This window comes from Emydura macquarii, unplaced genomic scaffold (genome assembly GCF_026122565.2).
Source record: "Emydura macquarii macquarii isolate MOO-44397 ecotype Brisbane River unplaced genomic scaffold, CSIRO-AGI_Emac_v2 contig_212, whole genome shotgun sequence".
NCBI classification, from domain to species: domain Eukaryota; kingdom Metazoa; phylum Chordata; order Testudines; family Chelidae; genus Emydura; species Emydura macquarii.
Genome location: NW_027130349.1, coordinates 11,588,403 through 11,608,183, shown reverse-complemented (window position 1 = coordinate 11,608,183; position 19,781 = coordinate 11,588,403). Strand labels below are relative to the sequence as shown.

The 19,781-nt window shown below is 39.5% G+C and overlaps 1 protein-coding gene across 2 annotated transcripts in view; it reads right to left on the bottom strand.

The window, feature by feature from the left end:
• Positions 1-19,781, bottom strand: part of RALBP1 (ralA binding protein 1) — a 62,366-nt gene that overhangs the window by 6,884 nt on the left and 35,701 nt on the right. Inside the window, exons 2-7 of one of the 2 annotated variants that reach the window (XM_067547774.1) lie at positions 13,825-13,910; positions 13,105-13,563; positions 8,682-9,031; positions 6,202-6,363; positions 2,122-2,253; positions 964-1,071 (exon numbers count right to left, since the gene is read on the bottom strand). In XM_067547774.1, the coding sequence (XP_067403875.1) occupies positions 964-1,071; positions 2,122-2,253; positions 6,202-6,363; positions 8,682-9,031; positions 13,105-13,563; positions 13,825-13,837 (1,224 nt within the window). In that variant the 5' untranslated portion in view covers positions 13,838-13,910. The remainder of the gene's footprint in view (positions 1-963; positions 1,072-2,121; positions 2,254-6,201; positions 6,364-8,681; positions 9,032-13,104; positions 13,564-13,824; positions 13,911-19,781) is intronic. The other variant, XM_067547768.1, reaches the window with a different exon arrangement.

The window sequence follows — 19,781 nt, the reverse complement described above, 5'->3', positions numbered from 1 at the left end:
GTTTGACTGCTTAATTTGGGGAGGAAGGGGTAGCAGCAGCTCCCCCATAGCTCCGGAGCCTGATGTGACCTGCCAGAGAAAACGGCGGCAGGGGTGGGGAATCGCACCTCGTCATCAGGATTATCCTTGGGTAGCAGCGCGGTCACAGCCACCACCTCCGGGAGCCTGCAGAGCAGCAGCGGTGTGGGGAGCGTGCCCGGCAGCAGCAGGGGGCTGCTGCTGCTGTGGGAGGTGGGCAGCGGCTGCTGGGAACAGTGCTCCCACTGGAGATGGAAGCAGCTGCACAAAGTGTGGAGCTGGACCAGCTCTGTTTCCTGCTCCACCAGCAGTGCCGGGCCTGCCGCCGCCTCCCCTCCCAAGGATCCCTAACCCCCAACACCTGCCCGGGGCTGCCTCTGTGAGGCGCTGGGGTCCCCACCGCCGCCCAACCCCAGTCTCAGCCCGGCGCCCCTCACCCAGCAGGGGGAGATGGCTCCATCATAAATTTTTGGGGGGGCACTGCCCCCCCAAACTCCACCCATGGCCCCCCCGATCCATCCCGTGCCCCCAGTTTGAGAACTGCTGAACTAGAATATATTAAGGAAAAGTTGTGTTACTAGATTTTAAGAAGTTTAAAAGTGCAATAGAAACGATCTCTTCACATGCCCAGGAATTTTCAGCACCTGTTACAGTGTATGTCTATTCTGGCCTCAGGATCAACACTGCAATCAGCTACCCATTCCTTCCCCATTCAGACAATATAGTAGGGCTTCCCATAGTGCAAATACAGAGAATAAGAGAACAATACAGCCTTCTTTAAATGACTAATTTTACTAGCAAGCAAAGGTTTCTTTAATAACCCTGAAATATATTTGCTTATCTCTAATCATTGCTTCATATTCCAAAACTTGCTTTTCTGATATATACAGATGGACAGAAGTGCAAGGAGAAGAGAAGACAAATGGAATTAAAAACACCATCCACCTGGGCAAGAAGGATATTAATAACTTCTTCATTTTCATTCATTTCTTTTTTGGAGACATCCTCCTTCGAAAGACTGGCAATTTCTTGAGCAATCTTTGTTTCACACTCCTGCAGAGACAGAAGTTCAGATTAAAAGGTCACAGTCACATCACTACATTATATAATACAATCCTGTTCACATATCTATCCAAAGCCAGCATTTATTGTCAGAGTCATCCTGAGAGAAGGTTTCTGTTTTTATTTCAAGCTTTTAAAAACAGTACCCAGAAGTCAGACTCATCATTTGTCCACCTTTCCGGGACACATGGTAGTTAAATAAGGACAGCTGTTGGATTTACTTGTTCCTGGGAAAGTACAATGTATAGAGAAGACCACGGTTGTTCCAGGATTGATATTCATTTGGGATTGTGTGTACTGGCTCTTCAGGACACATTGCTTTAAGTGCAAAAGAGTGATGTGCTTGATGAACACAGCTCAAGGTCAATGTAACAGAAGCCTGAAAAAAAGCACAACTAAAAAAACAGCAAGACACAGGGGAAAAATAAATTCAGTGCAATGGCCAAATTCAACCTCTTTCAAACTGAACCTATGTGAGCATTAATACTGTCATTTTAAATGGAAACAAATGGAATAGCAGGACTAAGGCACTTATATAGTATGTTGACGATAGCAAAGTAATTAACTGCTCATCTATTCTTCTAAAAATGCATTTCTGCTCTCATATTTTAGCAACTCTCATCTTTTTGGAACCATGAATATAGCAAACCTTTTAGCTATCTACTCAGTCCTGCCAGTTGCTTGCATTACATAGTTCCTTTAATGTTTAGAAAATCCTCCACTTGTTCTTAGCTTGTAAGTACTAAAAAAGGCAAGAACAAGATCAAACAGACAGGACATGCAGCAAGAAAATCAAATCAAAATCCCATAGCAACATTTAGCCTTTCTAAATCCAAATCAAACACATCTAGCACATTGCAATGAGAGGTACTGAAGATGAGTTAGTTTCATGTTAAAACAATTGTGCATGTCATGGAAGCTATCTTAGCAGAAAATTACAAGACTAGTTTTAGTCATATCTCAACAGGTCAAAAATATGCCCACAGCAAATACAATCTATGAATTTAAAAGGTTTGGCAATGAAGAGATAAAGTGACCCACCTGTCTTTTAGCTTCTCTTAGTTTCCTTTTGAGAGCTGTTAAAATTCTTTGTACCTCCCATAATCTCTCTTCTTTGGATAAGTCTTTTATCCCTGCCTGCAAGTCTCGGTGTAAACAGTTCAAAAGGAACTCCTAGAACAACATAAAATGCATAATATTCACCACACACTGCTATACGACACTCTAATAATAAACAATAACACCACCACCTAGCTCTTATATAGTGCTTTTCATCAATAGGTCTCAAAGTGCTTTACAACAGAGGTCAATACATTATCCTCGTTTTACAGCTGGGGAAACTGAAAAATACCACAATCTTTTATAGACACAAGAACCTGCAAGTAGGGAACTCACTGGTTTCCCACTGGAAGAAAAGTGTATTTTCCACTGCTGTCATAGCAACCCTCATTTTGGTGGTATAAAACACTCATGGCTAAAGAGACATCACCCTACCCCTTCCTCCTGGGATGGTTGATTTAGCCTTTCTTCCATTGATATGGTTGTTCCGCTGATTCTCTCCTTCACTGTTGACTCTTCTGTCCCTGTCTCCCATCACAAGGCCTGCCCTGCCAACCCCCAGCCTTGACTCATCTCAAACATGTTCTCTTCCTCTAATCCTGCTCTCATGCTGTGGAGTGTCTCTGGCAAAAATCATATAACCTGGCCAATTTTCTCTATTACAGATTCATTCTCTCCTCTCTCAGTTCTGTCATCTTCCTAGCTAAACCACTCTACTCCAACTGAATTAATTTCATGTCCTCAATCCCAGCTGCCTTTTCACCAACTTTGACTCATTCTTCAAACCCTCCCCTTCTCCTGCCTCCATTTCTCTCTCCACACAATATCTGGCCAGTTACTTCCAAGAGAAAATTGACCAAATGACATGACCTTCCACCTTTCCCGTCTGCTCGCCTTCCTTTTCCCTCTCCCTTACAACCTTCTCCTCCTGTCACAGGAGCAGAAGTTTCTTGTTTGCACTTCTTCTCTAAATCTTCACTTCCAAGTGACTCCATCCCATTTCTTGATCTCCCTTGCATCCAATCTGACACCTTCCCTTACTTTTCTCCTTAATCTCTCAATCTCTTCTGGCTCTTTCCTCTCACAATACAACCATGCTTTAGTCTCTCAAAACTTAAAAACTTACCCTTGAACCCACCTGCCTCTCTAAATACAGCCCTATCTTCCTTTCATCTCTTAGCTCACTAAACATGCTGTTTTCAATCACTGTTTGGAGTTATTCTCCTCCAGTTCCATCCTGGACCCTCTACAATCTGGACTCCTTTCCTTGCCCTCCACTTTGACCACTGTTACCAAAGTCTCTGATCTCTTCCTAGCCAAAGCTCAGAACCAGTACTCCATCCCTTATCTTCCTTGACCTGTCAGCAACCTTTGACGCTGTTGACCATGCTCATCTTCTTGAAATCTTGTCCTCCTCCTTGGCTTCTGAGACTGTCTTCTCTTGGCTCTCCTATCTCTCTAATTCCTCTTGCAGTATGTCCTTTGGAGGATCCTCGTTATCCACCCTCCAACTTTCTATGGGGATTCCACAGACCTCTGTCCTTGGTCCCCTTCTACACCTTATTTCTGAGTAATCTCATCTACAAGCACAATTTAATTACTCTCTCTATGCACATGACTCTCAGATATTTCTCTCTACTCCACACCTGTCATCTTCTGTCCAAACTAAAATCTTGGCTTGTCATGCTGACATCTCCTTGTGGATATCAAGCTGTCAAGCTCAAGCTCAACATGGCTAAAAAGCAGCATTCTTCATCTTCTCCTTCCAAGCCCTCCCCTACCTCCTTTCTTAATTACTGTGGACAACGCTACCAGCCTGTCATACAGGCCCATAACCGGGCCATCATCCTTGACTCAGACCTCAAATCAGGTCCTCACTTGCAGTCTATACCTACATCTTGCTGATTCTTTCTGCATCACATCTCTAAGACAAGACCATTCCTATTCATCCACATAACTAAAACCTTCACTCAGGCTCTCATCTCACATCTCCTCAATTACTGCAACATCCGTTCCTTTTGCTGTGACAAATGCAATCCTGCCCTGCTCAAATTCATTCAGAATGCTGCTGTAAAGATCATTTCCCAAGCTTGTTGCTTTGGCCATGTCAGACTTCTCTCTTTGCATCCCTCCGCTGGGTCCCCCCGTCTCCATCACATAATAAACTACTTATCTTCACTTTCAAGGTCCTTCACAGCCTATCCCTACCCTACCTATTGTCTCTCATTCACTACTGAGACATTGACTCCTGCCTGCAATCGGCAAATGATACCAGTTTCCATTGCCTACTTATTAAATTTTCAAGCAAGCACCTTTTTGCTTTTGCCTAGACTGCCCCACTCATTTGGGAGGAGCTCCCCGTAAACATCCACAAAATTACTTCATTATCAGCCTGCAAATCCCTCCTTAAAACTCTTCTTTTTCTAGTTGCTTTAAAAAAACTCGCCATCAGTTAAGCGGCTGGTGTGCTGAGATCACTGCCTATCATGTTAACCACACTGTCTTATTGTTTCCTTGTATTTCCCCATCTATCTGTATCCATCTGTTATGTCTTGTCTTATATAGCTAGATTAGCTCTATGGGGAGGCACCATTTTTTTGTTTTGGGTTTGTATAGCCCCTAGTGGTCCTAAACTAGGGCTTCTAGGTACCACAATAATACAAACAACAAATTATTTATACGGCGCTGCTTTCCCTCACATTACTGTTCCTTTAATTATAAACAGGAGAATCAAGTTAGTGAAAGTTCCAATTTCAAGTTTATCCTTAGTATTAACATACAATAATATAGACTGCATGCCAAGAACGCACAAACTTAGAAGATAATATAACACACATGGAAGCTGAGACAGACATTAAAATGCGCAATCTATATACACAGTGGAAAGTCCACTCAAAAGAGTTTTTATTAAATAAGATACCCTTTCTATCCCCTTATCTAAATTTATCACAGAAGATCTTTTCTGGAGGTCTTGGGGGATGACATGGAAAACCCACTAAGTTCACCCAGCATTGGTGTGGATTAGAAGTTAACATTGAACTGCAGCCTTGGCTAGAAGAAAATTCAAATAGTTCTAGCTTCTTTTTCCAGTCTCCTTCCTCTATCCAGTGTGTTATTTAAAGAGCCCATCTTCTCCCATATTCATGGATGGCACCTCTGTTTAGCTAGTTCTTCAGCCCTGAATTGAACTCCAGATAGTTACGTCCATTCCAAAAGACACTTACAACCAGTATCTATTTTCCCAGGAATCCTAACCCTTATCCTCTGTTTCAGCAGTGGAGTGTGCAGCACAAGTTAGCAGAAAAATGGGAAATCCTGAGCAGTCTGAAGGATGCTGTATTTTAGACCAGCTGCTACAGCTTCCAGAAGCAGTTATAGCAATTGGAGTCACCAGGATGTAGGGATACCTCAGTTAGTGCTCCTATACTGAATGCCAGGAGGTGGGTAGTGTAAGAGTTGCTACAGCAATTCTATATCACCCATGGATTTCCACAGGCAAGAGAAAATCCCCAGTAGCAAAGTAAGCCAGTTTTAGGAGACTGCTGAGGTAACACAAAGCAACCCTAATGCTCCAGAGAAGCAGTCCCTGAGAAAAATCACCTTTCCAGTTCCACAAATTCGGAACTCTACCACACACACCATATTAACAAACTTTGCTGGCCTGTTAGCAATGAACTCCAGACACATTTAAATAAGTCCTAGAATATGCTATGAAAGGATATTACACAAACTCCTTTCCTGCAAATCATCGTCCCCCACTGTCCCCATATCTCAAGAAAATTCTTGACTAGCTAACAAGGTGACTAGTACAAGACTTGGTTTTTCGATATGCCTCTACAGGAGAAGTACAACATATCTTCCCACAAATACAATGGTAACATTAACAAAACACCAACTACTTGGCTACATGACTGAGTTTACAGCAAACTATTACACCACATGGGAAATTAAGAGCCATCATGACTGTCTAAGAGATCAATTTCCATAAAGTCTTAACTGCCTGACCAAGAACATAACCTTCAGGCCAGGCACATTTGTTAACCCACTGAGGTAATGACAAACCTGTCGTCTGATTTCCTCTTTAATGCTTTCCTGTGTTTCTGGCAATGCTGGCATCGTTGCCATATTAGACCAGCGAAGAGGTTTTGTCACTTGCTTTAGAGTCACATTTCCAAAGAACTCTTGGACGTGTGTAAAAAATACATACAGGACACGGTTGCTGATCTGGGAAGAAATGACAATCAAAATACTGCTTCAGAAAGTGATTTCTTAACACAATGTCCTTTATTATCAATGGTACATTTGCCCTACACTGTATCTTACTGGACAAAGGATGTAAGCTTTTTTTCAGCTTTGGACTATAACTACCACTCTGTTCAGACAAGCTAATCAATACTACTTCTAGTAAATTCAAGGGTTGGTTGAAAATAAAATTGTCTGAAATTCATGATCTGCTGCTAGCCTGAGGGAAGTATGACCACACTGTATTCACTTAGTGGTCTCCCATAACTGTACTCTCTGGTGAACATGAGACATTCTATTTCCAAGCTAAAAATTTTAAACTGGCCTGGAACATTAACTGTTAGCTTTATAAGTGGTAAATACAGATATGTGCTAGTATCTTGTTAGGCCTTTCTCCACACGCAAAAACGTGAAGTCAGTGATAATGATAGGCAAGAGGGACATTACAAGTACTGTACTACATCAGTTAGATTTTTTTCCCTTTTAACCAAGATGGTTTTTTTCCTTTATAACTTACTGCAAAATGAGAATGATCATTTGTCATTATGTCTGTGCTTAACAAATTTAGTAACTCCTTTATAGTAGACTATATTACCACATTTAACTACTATTGTTTTTAGATATCAGTGGGTGCAAAAACTCAGAACCTCAAAAATGTGGAGTATGCCAGGAACATCAGGAGACCAAGGGCAGATCTACACTTAAAAAGCTGCACCGAAGCAGCTGCGCCACTGTAGTGCTTAAGTGAAGATGCTCACATGCTGATGAGAGCGCTTCTCCTGTCGGCATAGCTACCGCCTTTCAGGGAGATGGATTAACTATGTCAATTGGAGAAACTCTCCCGTTGACATAGCGCTTGCTACACGGGGTTGGGAGGTGTTAGGTCGGTATAACTATGTCAGCTCAGGGGTGTGGATTTTTCACACCCCTGAGTGACACCATTATACTGGTATTGGTCTATAGTATAGACCTGGCTTAACTCTCAGACAAAAGGGTTAATGAGGACATATTGTATATCTCAACTAGGCCATACAGCCTAGAATGCAAACATCATGTTTGCTAAAATGCTCATAATGACACCCCCACTTACAGATTGAGTCTTCAGCTAAACTAGTATTTACAGCTTTAAAGGATAACCCAATAACAGCATCTATACAGAGTTGCTAGTAATGTCTACCATATTGTGAAGTGTTAAAAAAATAAGGAATCATTGAGTTATGCCTACTGGATAACTAGCTCTATTTCTCCCCAATATTTTAAGAGATTTAAAATACCCTTTAACACGTCTCAAGTACTTTAAACGGGGAAAAAAAGTTGGCCACAAAATGTTTTTGAAAGAGCTGCTATTATGTTCATTGCCTTGAGACGGGATTTGTTCTGATATGATCTGTCACATGGAAATTCACAGACTTGTCTTGAAATAAGTGACAGTTCTGAAAATAATTTTATTTCATTGCCTAAATCTCTTTAAGCAACAAGACATGACAGGACATGAGATGTGTTGCATTAATTTCATGCCTGTTCTGTTAGGGAGGAGAACAGGACAGGGTATGGCTGGCACAACTAAGTATCAGTGTGCAAAACCCAACCCTGTTGCTGGAGGGCTTTACTGAGATTATAAAATCATGAAGTGAGACTTTAAAAACCCCAAACACAAAGTGCATTATGCAACAAAACTCCAATTCCAAATGTTGACTAAAATAATTTAAGATACTCCAAAATGTAAAAATAAATTGTAATCCAGTTACTGCTGAGAACTTTTACTGAGCAACTAGTCCATTTGCTTTCTCCTGATAATATATTAATTGATACTTAGCCAATATACCCAAATCATTATTTGATTAGCAAGATCTGTGTTTACAGAACTGGATTGACTGGCCTGATATATGAGGTAAGCAATAATGTAATATTGTTCAATGACAAATCATTAAACCACCAACTTTAACAAATTCTAATGATGTGTGCGCACGCAATTGTAAGTGTCAAATTATAAGTGTCCTCCTCTCTCAATGTATACTGTTAGCTTACTTGTAAAACTAACCATACAGCATTGTTTGTAGTGCTTAAATTATTTAACTATATTTAAAGGCCAAATATATTCATCTGCATTTCACATTAGCCCACATTAGGAATAAGTAAAACCAAAATATTAAGTCCTGAAGAATACATGAAGAGATGCTATTATTCAACTGAACCATAACATTTATAGTTTGTGTGTACAATTTTAAGTGAGGACATTTTAAAGAATCTCTTGCTAGGACTGTAATGAAGCTCACATACTTGCTGGATGGTGCATGTACCTGAACAGTAGGGCTGAGCACTATAGAAATGTTCTGGATGTTCATTTTTGTTTCTAGTTCCTTTGCAATAACATGGTCCATGTGCACAATCAACCAAGAAAGTAAGAGGAGGTTACACTCTGGCAACTCTTTCAGCAAACGTTGGCATTCCTGAACTTTCTCCCCCTCTGTGGTCTTCCCGCAAGCCTCTTCGAAGCGAGGCATTAGCTCTTTGGTCAGCAAGTTTTCAGGCAGTTCTCGTAGATATTGTTTCAGTAAGCTGGCTATGGTATTGGGCTCATATTCCTCCAAATTAGGAGATTCTTCTCGATCATAGGCTGCTTTTAGTTCATCCACCTTTGATTTTATTCCTGAAAATATTTAGATTGAAAATTAAAGAGAGACCTTGAAATCAAGTACATCAACCATCCTTCCAATTAGGGCATGTCTACAAATTAAGGTGTAATTGTATCACAGGTAGGCATACCCATTATTAGTGATGGTAACAACTGTAGTGAATATGTGGTGGCACGGGCTTCAGAATGGGCTAGCGCCTTCTTATAAGCCCTCCAGGGGCCCTGGGTACATACTCATGTTGCTAGGCCATGCTTGAGTCCATTCTGCCACATCTTCATTGCTACTGTTACTCACACTAGCTAGATTAAAGCTGGCACAGGCATGCCTACCTGTGCTATAGCTATTTACCCCTTAATTTACGGTGTGGAGATAGGAGGAAAACTGTAAATCTAAGGCTACCTGCCCCTCCTAAACCTCCCCTTCCTCTTTCTTTTTAGATCCTTCTTTTTTTTGGTCTCTCCCTTCCACGAATGAAGTTAATTCAGAAAAACCTCTCAAGGCAACTTGTACATTACAAAATAAAAATAGGACCAATAATATTTTGTGCTCAATGCTTCTAAAAGCAAGGCTAAGAAGGACATTCATGCATATAAGCAAAGTGTAATGCATTTGTTTTAGGTCCCCTGAAGTCAAGAGACATTGGCTTCTGCTCTGATGTGAAAATGCTGTGTAGCTGAAACACAGCCAGCCTGACAGCATGAGCACATCTGTATGTGTGGAGGGGTTAAACAAGTAAGAGACACTGCTTTACCATATTGGTATGATTTTAGAACGTTTAAATATTTGAATAAACCAAACGACACACTGCTAAACCACACTTTATAGTAAAGCAATGGCACCTACCTGAACCCCACCCCCAAGCAAGTTGCCTGCATGCTCTACCAAGGTTTCATGGTCATAGTAACTGATGCAATGTCAGATCAATTTGGGAACCGAAGGACCTAAAATAAGGGGAAAAGTTTAAAATCACTTGTGTATTTAAGCATTCAGTATGTAGCCCTAAAATGAGTAGTTTTATTTAAAAAAATACTTGCAGTTCACTTTTAATATTACAGAATAAACTTTGAACAGCAGCTCCCCACTCTCCCCCCAAAGCCAGAGAGCGCCTTTAGAAAAAAAAAAAACAACAAACAACTCGTTTTCCAATTTCCAATCAGTCATCTGGGGAGGCTTGGTATTTAAAACTCTTGGTTTGGGGCACTATCTGTTTCAAAGTATATATTTACTGTATGACTAGGAAAAAAACTATCCAATATCTGAGTAGTGTTTAGATCCCCAAACACAGCCAGGAGAATCTCTATCTTAGTTAATGGCAAGGTTTTGGGACAGTTTTTGGCAGAAATGCAGATGGATAAAAATTGATTATTTTTGTTTTAAATAAAAAAAACTGATTTTGTTTAAAAATAAAATAAAAACAAAATTTGATGTTTTAAAAATTGTTTTTTATTTAAATCTGATTTTTTTCTTTTAAATTAAATGCAGGTTTATTTAAAAAATAATAAACATATTGAAAATTAAATTTGAAATTAATAACCTAAGTTAAGGGCTAAACATTTTAGAATCCATTAAAATCGTTTAAATTAAGAACAAAAAAATAATATTAAGCAGTGCATTTGCTGCCAAGTTTTACAGAAAGTCAAACCACTGAACTGGTGGAAATCACTGGCTGAACACTTGGAACCAGAGTTTACTAAACCAGCATTTGACAGCAGTAGCCTCTTCTGCAGGGGCAGAGAGAATATTTTCTTCATTTCAGTTTAATTAACTAGTTCAGTTCAACGACCTGTTCATCCAAAGTTCAGAAACCAATTGGGAATTGAAAAAGCAGGAAGGCTCATTTTCCTTTTCCAATCTATGAATAAAAACCTAGGAGTAAGAGGATAAGATCTACTACTTCTAAAATCTATAAGGACATGGAGACCAGAAACAATCAGTTCAATTCACTAAACTACAGAAAATAATACTTCGTTTGGTAAATCAGTTTTAAATGCAAAACATGTTTTGATAAATTTTTTTCCTCCTGTACTGATCATATTTAAGGTAGTTTTATTTAATTAAAAAATTAAAATGCTTTTTTTAATTGAATTTTTAATTGAATTTTAATTTCCAATTATATAGAGTTTGACACAAATCGTAAGTAAAAATCAATCATCTAGTAAATAAAAAATGCAACCCTTTTCAAACATAGTAAAAATATAATAAAGAATCTGAATAAATAAGTTATATAATTGCTTAAATAATTGTGTATACAGTGTACCCTCCAGGTTAGCAAAAAGAAGCACCAAGTTTACGGCTATATTCACTTGCAAATCAATATGTTTTAATGGTCACTAACCAATGGGAATCAACCTTTCTTTAGGAAAATAACTAAAAATTACAAATGCAAACCACAATTAAAATCAATTATTCAAAACAAGATTTCCTGTGTGCTGATTTAAATCGTGATGAATTAAATAATCAATTTTAAATTCACCTTGCAGAAATGTACAGAGGAATTTAAAACTTGGAATTCTGGTATGGCTATACGGTAGTGTGGCAGGTGCTGGGTTAAATGTGTTTCCCACCAAAAGATCTATCCAGATTGGACAGCATATTTTGAATAAAGAAAAGGCAATCCAAGGAAAATGAAGATCATCTTAGGCACAGAATTACCAGGGCTCAAATAATGAGGAACTGTTTCTGCTGCTTTGCCCTAGCCTCAAAGGTAGGTTGAAATCATATGCAACTGCATAAACTGTCTCATACATCTGCGTAGTAAAGGAACAAGCAATCTGATTCAGCTAATAAGCTTAATTTGAACGGTCTTTCACATGAAAGGAGAGGGATGTTGCACTGGAGAATGCCGAGAAAGCTAAAAAATAGGTCACAGAACCCCCCACCCTCCCACACCATGTTATATTTCTGCAAGACACTGTGATCATTTGAATGCTCTGAAATGCAAGATCTGAGAAACAGTTTTGACTGTTGCCCTATTTGTGCATCCTCAACAAATACCATGCATATCAACTGCATGCAGGTATCCTGATAAAGCCTTTAAAATTGGTTTCCTGTTCTGTTTTATAGATTTGGACAATACACATTTTACTTCTCTAAATGCTTTTTATTTTATTTCCTTTTTTGTTCTACAGCCCAAGTACTGTACTTGGAATATTTACATGATTCATATCACAAGTGGTTTTCACAAATCAAATATAGCTGTATATTTAAATAATGACTAAAATCATTGGTACTTTTATGTAGATCAATGTTACACAACTAAGACTGCTAATTATCTTGGCATTACTACCAGCGTGTTTCTTCAAATCCAAGCTGAAATTTCAGCTGCTGTTCTACATTATTAGCAGATTTATTGATAAGAAAAAAAATAATGAAAGAAAGGTTTTGTATATATTCAAGTTCTTTTCGGAAGATAATCAGAATGAAAGTGGATGAGGAAAGCAAAGTCAGGAGTAACCTATTGATTACTTCAATTCCCCAACGAATCTCCATTTCCATTAGCTAGGATTGCATCTTATTTCTAATAAGGGAGTAATATACTCAAAATAACCACAAGCACTGATCAAAACATCTTAGCATCTATGGCTTGCTTTAAAAGCATGTTATGCTACATACCTAGCTTCCACCCTATCAAAAAGACCAAACCATATACATTTTTTGTTGCCACCTTCAGCAAACAGGTGACCCATACTATGGTAACAAATATGAAAACTGCCCACCAATGGCCATACTGGAGAAGGAGAGGTTCGATATTTAACACCAGTGCATCTGATAAAAACTTTCCCTTCTCTTACTCCATAAGACTGGTTTTGTAATTTAACCACCTCCTACTCCAGAGGCTAAGAACGTAGAATCTTTTTTCCAACTCTACCATTGAGTAAGCCATCTTTCAGGAATTTAAAATCTATAGCTTGGTTTAAAGTTAAACAGTTAATTTTACTGAAGTTGCAGTCTTTTATTAAATTAAATGAGCAAAACTAAACATAAGGGGTTGGTGTGTGAAGAAGGGTGAAGTACTGCATTCATGTTATTTTCTTGGACAAATGAAGGTAAAGTCTTGAAAACCTGCACTTAGACATGCCCAGTATACCTGAAACTCTGTAGATGCCTTCACATTTCATGCCATACTTCTCTATGTAATCTATACATTCACGGAAAACTGCCGGCAGGCGAATGCCATCGTACATCATGGTCCTGTCTGCTGCATCAGCCAAAGGAATCCCAAACACCGGCCTAAGACTTGGAACATCCACCTGAGGTACCTCTGGCTCTGGAGTTGGCTTTTTCTTTTTTTTCTTCTCCTTCCACTGTTTGACAACATCTGCTGCTGTTAAGTCTTTTGACTTCTTCTCTTTATGTTTTTCTTCCTTGTGTTTGTCATCTTTATGTTTTTCATCTTTGGGTTTTTCTTTTACTTTAAAATCCTTTTCTTTCTTTTTGGAAAAGCTGGGCTTCTTGAAAACATGAATTCCTTTGGATCGCTTTAACTTGGAAGGACTTTCAGCTTCATCACCAGAACTGTCCTCTTGGAAGGCAGCATAACCTTCCGCTATTGTGAGAAAAAAAGAGGCAGAAAGGACAGAAAGTTACAACCTATTTTAGTTTATTTAATAGAATGTATCTAGGAGGAGGAAAAAAGGGGATATGGTAATATTAAAAAAAGACATGGTACCTGCCACAACTAAAAAAGATCCATTTTCTTTTTACGGAGTTAAGTATGGCAATTATTAAATCAGCATTTCACAGTTATGTCCAATATGAACCTCACATCTCATGAATCACCTAAACATTTGGTATTTTAAATACTTACTCAGTATGTCCATCTTACGTGCTATTTGTCCACTTAATAGTCAAGGAAATGAAAAATAAAACAATTGTCTGGCAACTTCTATGTTCCTGTAATCAATAGCATAAAAGTTGATGTTAAGAAAAATCATCTGCTACACACGTTCAGCTTTAACAAATTATTATGCAAAGGGTTGAGTCACTTAATTGCCCACTCCCTTTTTGAAAATGTTAAGAATCTTCTTAAGATGAATGTGAAATTATTAAAATTTTAGCCTCAGATCAAAATATCATTAAGGGGGAGAACTTACTTTTCCATCAGATAAGTAAAGCTGTTCCAACTGTACTGACACATCACCTGTTACTGCAGTTCTATGTTTGCCTTATGTAGAGACTGCAAATCCAAAGTCTCAGTCTAGTAACACCATGCTTCAGCTACAAAATACAAGGTACTGTCTCTGATATATATGCACATGAGTTTTTAGAAGCTACACCTCTGCAGCTAGCCCTGCCCATCCTCTAGGCAAGAACAGGAAAATCTTTAAAGGTGGATTGGAAGGGTTTTTAAAAGCCAACTAATTATAGGTTTACACCCTCAATACTCCTAAGAGATAAAATAAACAAGAAATGTATTTAAAAAAGCAAAACTTTTTACATGCAATTTGTAGTTTTTAGGTTCCCCTAAAGTTGTGGATAATCAGCTCTAGCTCTGATGTGATGCTCCAGCATGAGGTTTCCCTGATGTTGTTCATTTAGCCATGAAACCCATGGAACATGAAACTGGCCTATTATTTGCATGAGGGAAGGAGGAAGTTAAGTCAGGCAAGTGCCATTTCTTAATGGACTTGGTTTTGCAATATTTTTTCCATATTACTTGGCTTGTAAGGTCCTCAGAGCAGGCACCATGCGTGACACTGCGCTTCTTAGAGGTACATCACACAACTTGCATCCAGGAGGCTAAAATGGATTTAAACCATCTTGTGCCCTTCTGATCCTAAGCTGCTCCAAGGACTAGAGGGGCCCAGCATAATTTAGACAGACTTGATGGATTGTCTAAATTATGGTAGCGTCTCCAGGCTGCTTTACAGACAGCATAGTTTTTGCAAAACTTTTAATATTCAAATTCCCAAACTGTAATGGATATAACATATTTTAAATATTCAGAACTGATGTATACTACATAAACTGCAACTACTTCACCAGCACACTCTCCCTTAACTCCCTCAAAAATATTCCAAGCTCCCTGTTCCTGGGGGTTTAACTGGTTAATATAACAGCACCAGCACAGTGCATGCTGGTGAAAGTGGTGTTCCCTGGCTTTAGGGAATCAAACAAAGTAGTATGTTATATCAAGCAAGTTAAGCTCATTCTGTGAAGAGGGCCAAATTTCATATTTTAATTTGGCCGTGTCAGTAAGGTCCCTATGTTTAGGAACATATACTACCCATGATCCACAGAGGAAATCCCACCGCTAACAATGGCAGGTTTGCAGATCTCTCCAGAATAAAATATTTTCCTTAAGTAGCAGCTAAACTACAGTTAATAAGATTACTTTATTACATTCACCATTAGTTCAAGAGTGGTTGTGGGCATTTTTAGGATGACCACTTTCTATGCTTTAATCCCTTGGATATATTGTTAACCCTATTTGTGTACGGAGTTGTAGTAATTGTGCAATTCAGGCTAAATCTGGCTCTAAACCCGACACTAAAATACAGAGTAGTTTATAGGCTTAAGTTAGAATACTGAGATGAATGGAGACAGTTAACATCTCTTAGAGCAATGTTTCAGTTTGTCTGCAGTCTCAGGACCCTCAGGTGAATACACATGGATACATATACAAAAAGTATATATATAAAGAGAGAGAAAGTGCGCGCTTCAATTTTGGAACAGAGATGCATACATAGTCAGCTTCTGTAATGGGCTTTTTTCATTTTCCCTCCGGTCTATTACTAGACTTTAAACTAACAAGAACTACTAGACTTACCAAGATTTGGTAACCAAATTACAAGTAGGTGACTCCACAATTATGTTATTTAATACATAAAGCACTCGAGTGCAAGTGCACATTCAGGCTACTGCTCTTCCTTGGGTGTGGGGAGCACCTGAAGTTGAAGTAGGTGCTTTGCTTTATTTTCTTTTCATTTTAAAGGATTTTATTAGTTTTAGAAAAGCAAAGCAGAACCTAAATTCATAGCACAGTTTCTCCCAGCAAAGAAAGAATGCCACAAAGCAAAAGTACAAATTCCCACACTAAGGCTTGGTCCACTCTTAAAAATTAGATTGACTTAACTACATTGCACATAGCTGTGAAAAATTTCAGCCCTGGACACCATAGTTAGGTCGACTGAATCCCTAGTGTAGACGCAGGTAGGTTAACAGAGAGATGGATTAACTACACTGCTGAAAAAATGCCTTCCATCTATGTGAGAAGCCTCTGTCGCTGCTATAATGTAGACGTGCCCTCAGAAAAGATCACGAACTTCAAGGTGTGATGCTGGCAGATCAGGTGCCAGTTCATGCCAAGTCCCCTAGACTTCCCTCAACACTAACGAATGCATAAACTGGAAACCAGTCTGGCTCACCTGTGTGCTAGCATTGTTAAAATAGATGTTAAGTTTATAAGAATGTGTTTAGACTTGATGAAATGCTGTAGGATGCTGCATTTATTGACCTCACATATAACGACTGTATCACATGGTATAAAGTTATATTGAGTGTTTATATTGTAAACCTTTGTAACTCAAACATGAAAGAAGCATAAATTAATGTAAAGTGCTGGTCCTGCACACAAGAAGTCCCACTAAAACCAAATGAGTCCTTGTGAAACATCAAAGGACAAAGACTTTGTTGATGCAACAAGGACAAATGCAGTCCTGCACTTAGGACGGAAGAATCCCATGCACTGCTACAGTCTGGGGACTGACTCGCTAAGCAACAGTTCTGCAAAAAAGGACCTGAGGGTTACAGTGGACAAGAAGCTGGATATATGAGCCAACAGTGTGCCCTTACTGCCAAGAAGGCTAATGGCATATTGGGCTGCATTAGTAGGAACACTGCCAGCAGATCGAGGGAAGTGATTATTCCCCTCTATTTGGCACTGGTGAAGCCTCATTTGGAGTACTCATTTGGGCCCCGCCACTACAGAAAGGATGTGGACAATTGGAATGAGTCCAGCGGAGTGCAACAAAAATGATTAGGAGGCTGGAGCACGACTTACGAAGAGAGGCTAAGGGAACTAGGCTTGTTAAGTCTGCAGAAGAGAAGAATGAGGGGGATTTGATAGCGGCCTTTAACTACCTGAAAGGAGGTGCCAGGATGGATGGAACTAGGCTGTTTTCAGTGGTGGTAGATGGCAGAATTAGCAGCAATGGTCTCAAGTTGCAGAGGGGGAGGTCTAGGCTGAATATTAGGAAAAACATTTTCACTAGGAGGGTGCTGAAGCGCTGGAATGGGTTACCTAGGGAGGTGGTGGAATCTCCATCCTTAGAGGTTTTTAAGATGTGGCTTGACAAAGTCCTGGCTGGGATGATTTAGTTGAGGTTGGTCCTGCTTTGAGCAGAGGGCTGGATTAGATGACCTCCTGAGGTCCCTTCCAAACCAAATCTTGTATGATGCTCCTCCCCCTCCGATGAAGAAGAGACAAGTGCAAAGACTTGTCTCATCACAGTTTGAACTCTGGGGGAAAGGAATAAAAATCCCTGACCAGAAAGAACTGTATAACTATACTGCTTGGCATTTGGAGATGGCAATATTTCGAAGCATAAGCAAGAGATCCCTAAGCTGCTTAGCTTGGGTTAGCTGTAAAGGACATAGAAAGCCGGCATTTTGCAACAGCTTCTATTAGTCTTAGGTTTCAAAAAGTATCTCATCTGTGTGAGGATACTTACTGCTTTAATCTTGTAAATAACTATTTCTTTTTCCTGGTTAATAAATCATCAGTTAGTTTATTTTAGGACTGGCTACAAGCATTGGCTTTGGTGTGACATCTGAGGTACAACTCATCTGGGGTAAGTGACTGGTTCTAAACTGAATATTGTTGTGATTTTTGATGTAAGGGTCCATCTATCACAAAGGTAAGTTTGCGTGGGTGGCAAGATAGACCAAAGTATCCCAGGGGACTGCTGTAACTCCTTGTTAAGGCTGTTACAGTGCTTGAGGGGGTTCACAGTTGATACTTGGTTGAGAAATCTAATCATAGAACTCACAACCAATTTGGGGTTTGTGTCCTGCTTCTTAACAGTCTGCCGTATGGTTAGCACCCCCAGTCATGAGCCACTCTAGATAGCTTACCATAAGTTCAGAGAATCCTAGGGACTTTGTGTCTCAGAAGTCTGAAAACAGCATATAGAGCTTTTCTTCTAATGCACCAGCTCAAGACCACACTGGCTTGGTAGAAATCAAATGTTAGCTGCGCAAGATGAGTTGGTCTCATTTCAATTCTTAATGGGTAAGTGTCCACCTCACAAAACCTATCATTATAATGTCCATCTCTATTGATGCTTCACAGAGATCAAGGATTGAGTCACCATGGAGACAGCACTACTCTTTCATTGCTTCAAGAACTAAACTTAGGCCATGTATACATTTAATAGCTTAGAGTGGCACTACTGTACCGATATAGCTGTGCCACTGTAAGATCACTCGTGTAGCCACATTATGCTGATGGGAGAGAGCTCTTCCATCAACACAATAAAATCAGCTCTATGAGCAGCAGTAACTATGTCGGCAGGAAAGTGTCTCCTGCTGACATAGCACTGTCCACGTGAGTGCTTATGCTGGCAAAACTTACGTTGCTCAGGGGTGTTTTTTTCACACCTGAGTGACAAAAGTTTTGCCCACATAAGTGCTAGTGTAGACATGGCCATAGGGTGGAATGGGGAAAGCTTCAGAGTTGCCAGCAGAAAATGTGCCTGCTGCTCCTCCCTGAAGATACCAGAGAGAGGGAATTGCAGACCACTTATCCAAGGTGACAACTGGGGGTAAGAGGAAGAAAGGGAAACCTTCTTGTGGGAAAAGAGATTGTTTGGGGAGGGACAGAGCATTCATACTCTGTTAGCGGAACCATGCAATTTTTTGGTTTGGACCTTGAAAACTGAGGTACTCATTTTGTAATGATCTAAAATTCCCTAATGCATATGCAAAAACCTATACATGCTAGGAGTCCTATCTTCAGAAAATTCTTGGGAGAATTCTGAAGTATTTGCACCTATGCTATTGCCGCTGTGTAGTACCTGTTCTGTGGATAGAGGGCTTTAGTTTCCAGTCCTGCTAATCCAGCATTTTCTTCACAAAAATAAAGTTTACATAAAAATTAAATTAAAACAAGGATAAAAATAAAACCCCATGGCAAGTTAAGAGACCCAGGAGTTTGACTTTATATTCAGTAAAAGTGGTAATACAAGTTAAAACCAAATGGAAGTCACACAGTAAAATACACAAGCTGAGGTACAACAACATATGGACTGCTCATAACAATAAAGATGCTCCTATGGAAACTCTTTCTGGAAATTACAGAATGCCTTTTCTTTTCCCTGTTTTTAGATAGGTTTGTTACAATCATCACCAACTGCTTTTGTAAGGATCTACATGGTTTGTTTCCCCCACATTTCTTCAGTACGTGACTATGGGCAGGAGGTGGAGCGTGTTGTAACCAATTACCTCAGATACATAATTTTGATTTGGAAGTTGTTTTTATGCCATTAGTTAGCTAGCTGTGATCCACGGCTTTTATTCAGAACTTTGAAAGCATTTGTTCATATGCTCACAGTATATATAAGGTTTACTTAGTCCCACTTCATTTTTTATAATCTCCCCGACAAGTTTATTTCATATGTATTTGCTCTTAAGCCAAATGGAGGTTACTTAGCTGTACACGATCCCTATCTCTATTCCACATGTGGATACACACGTGCACTATGTGCGGAAATTTTTAGTAAGCAGGATCCATTGGTTCACACATCTGCAGCTGATCTCCTTTTG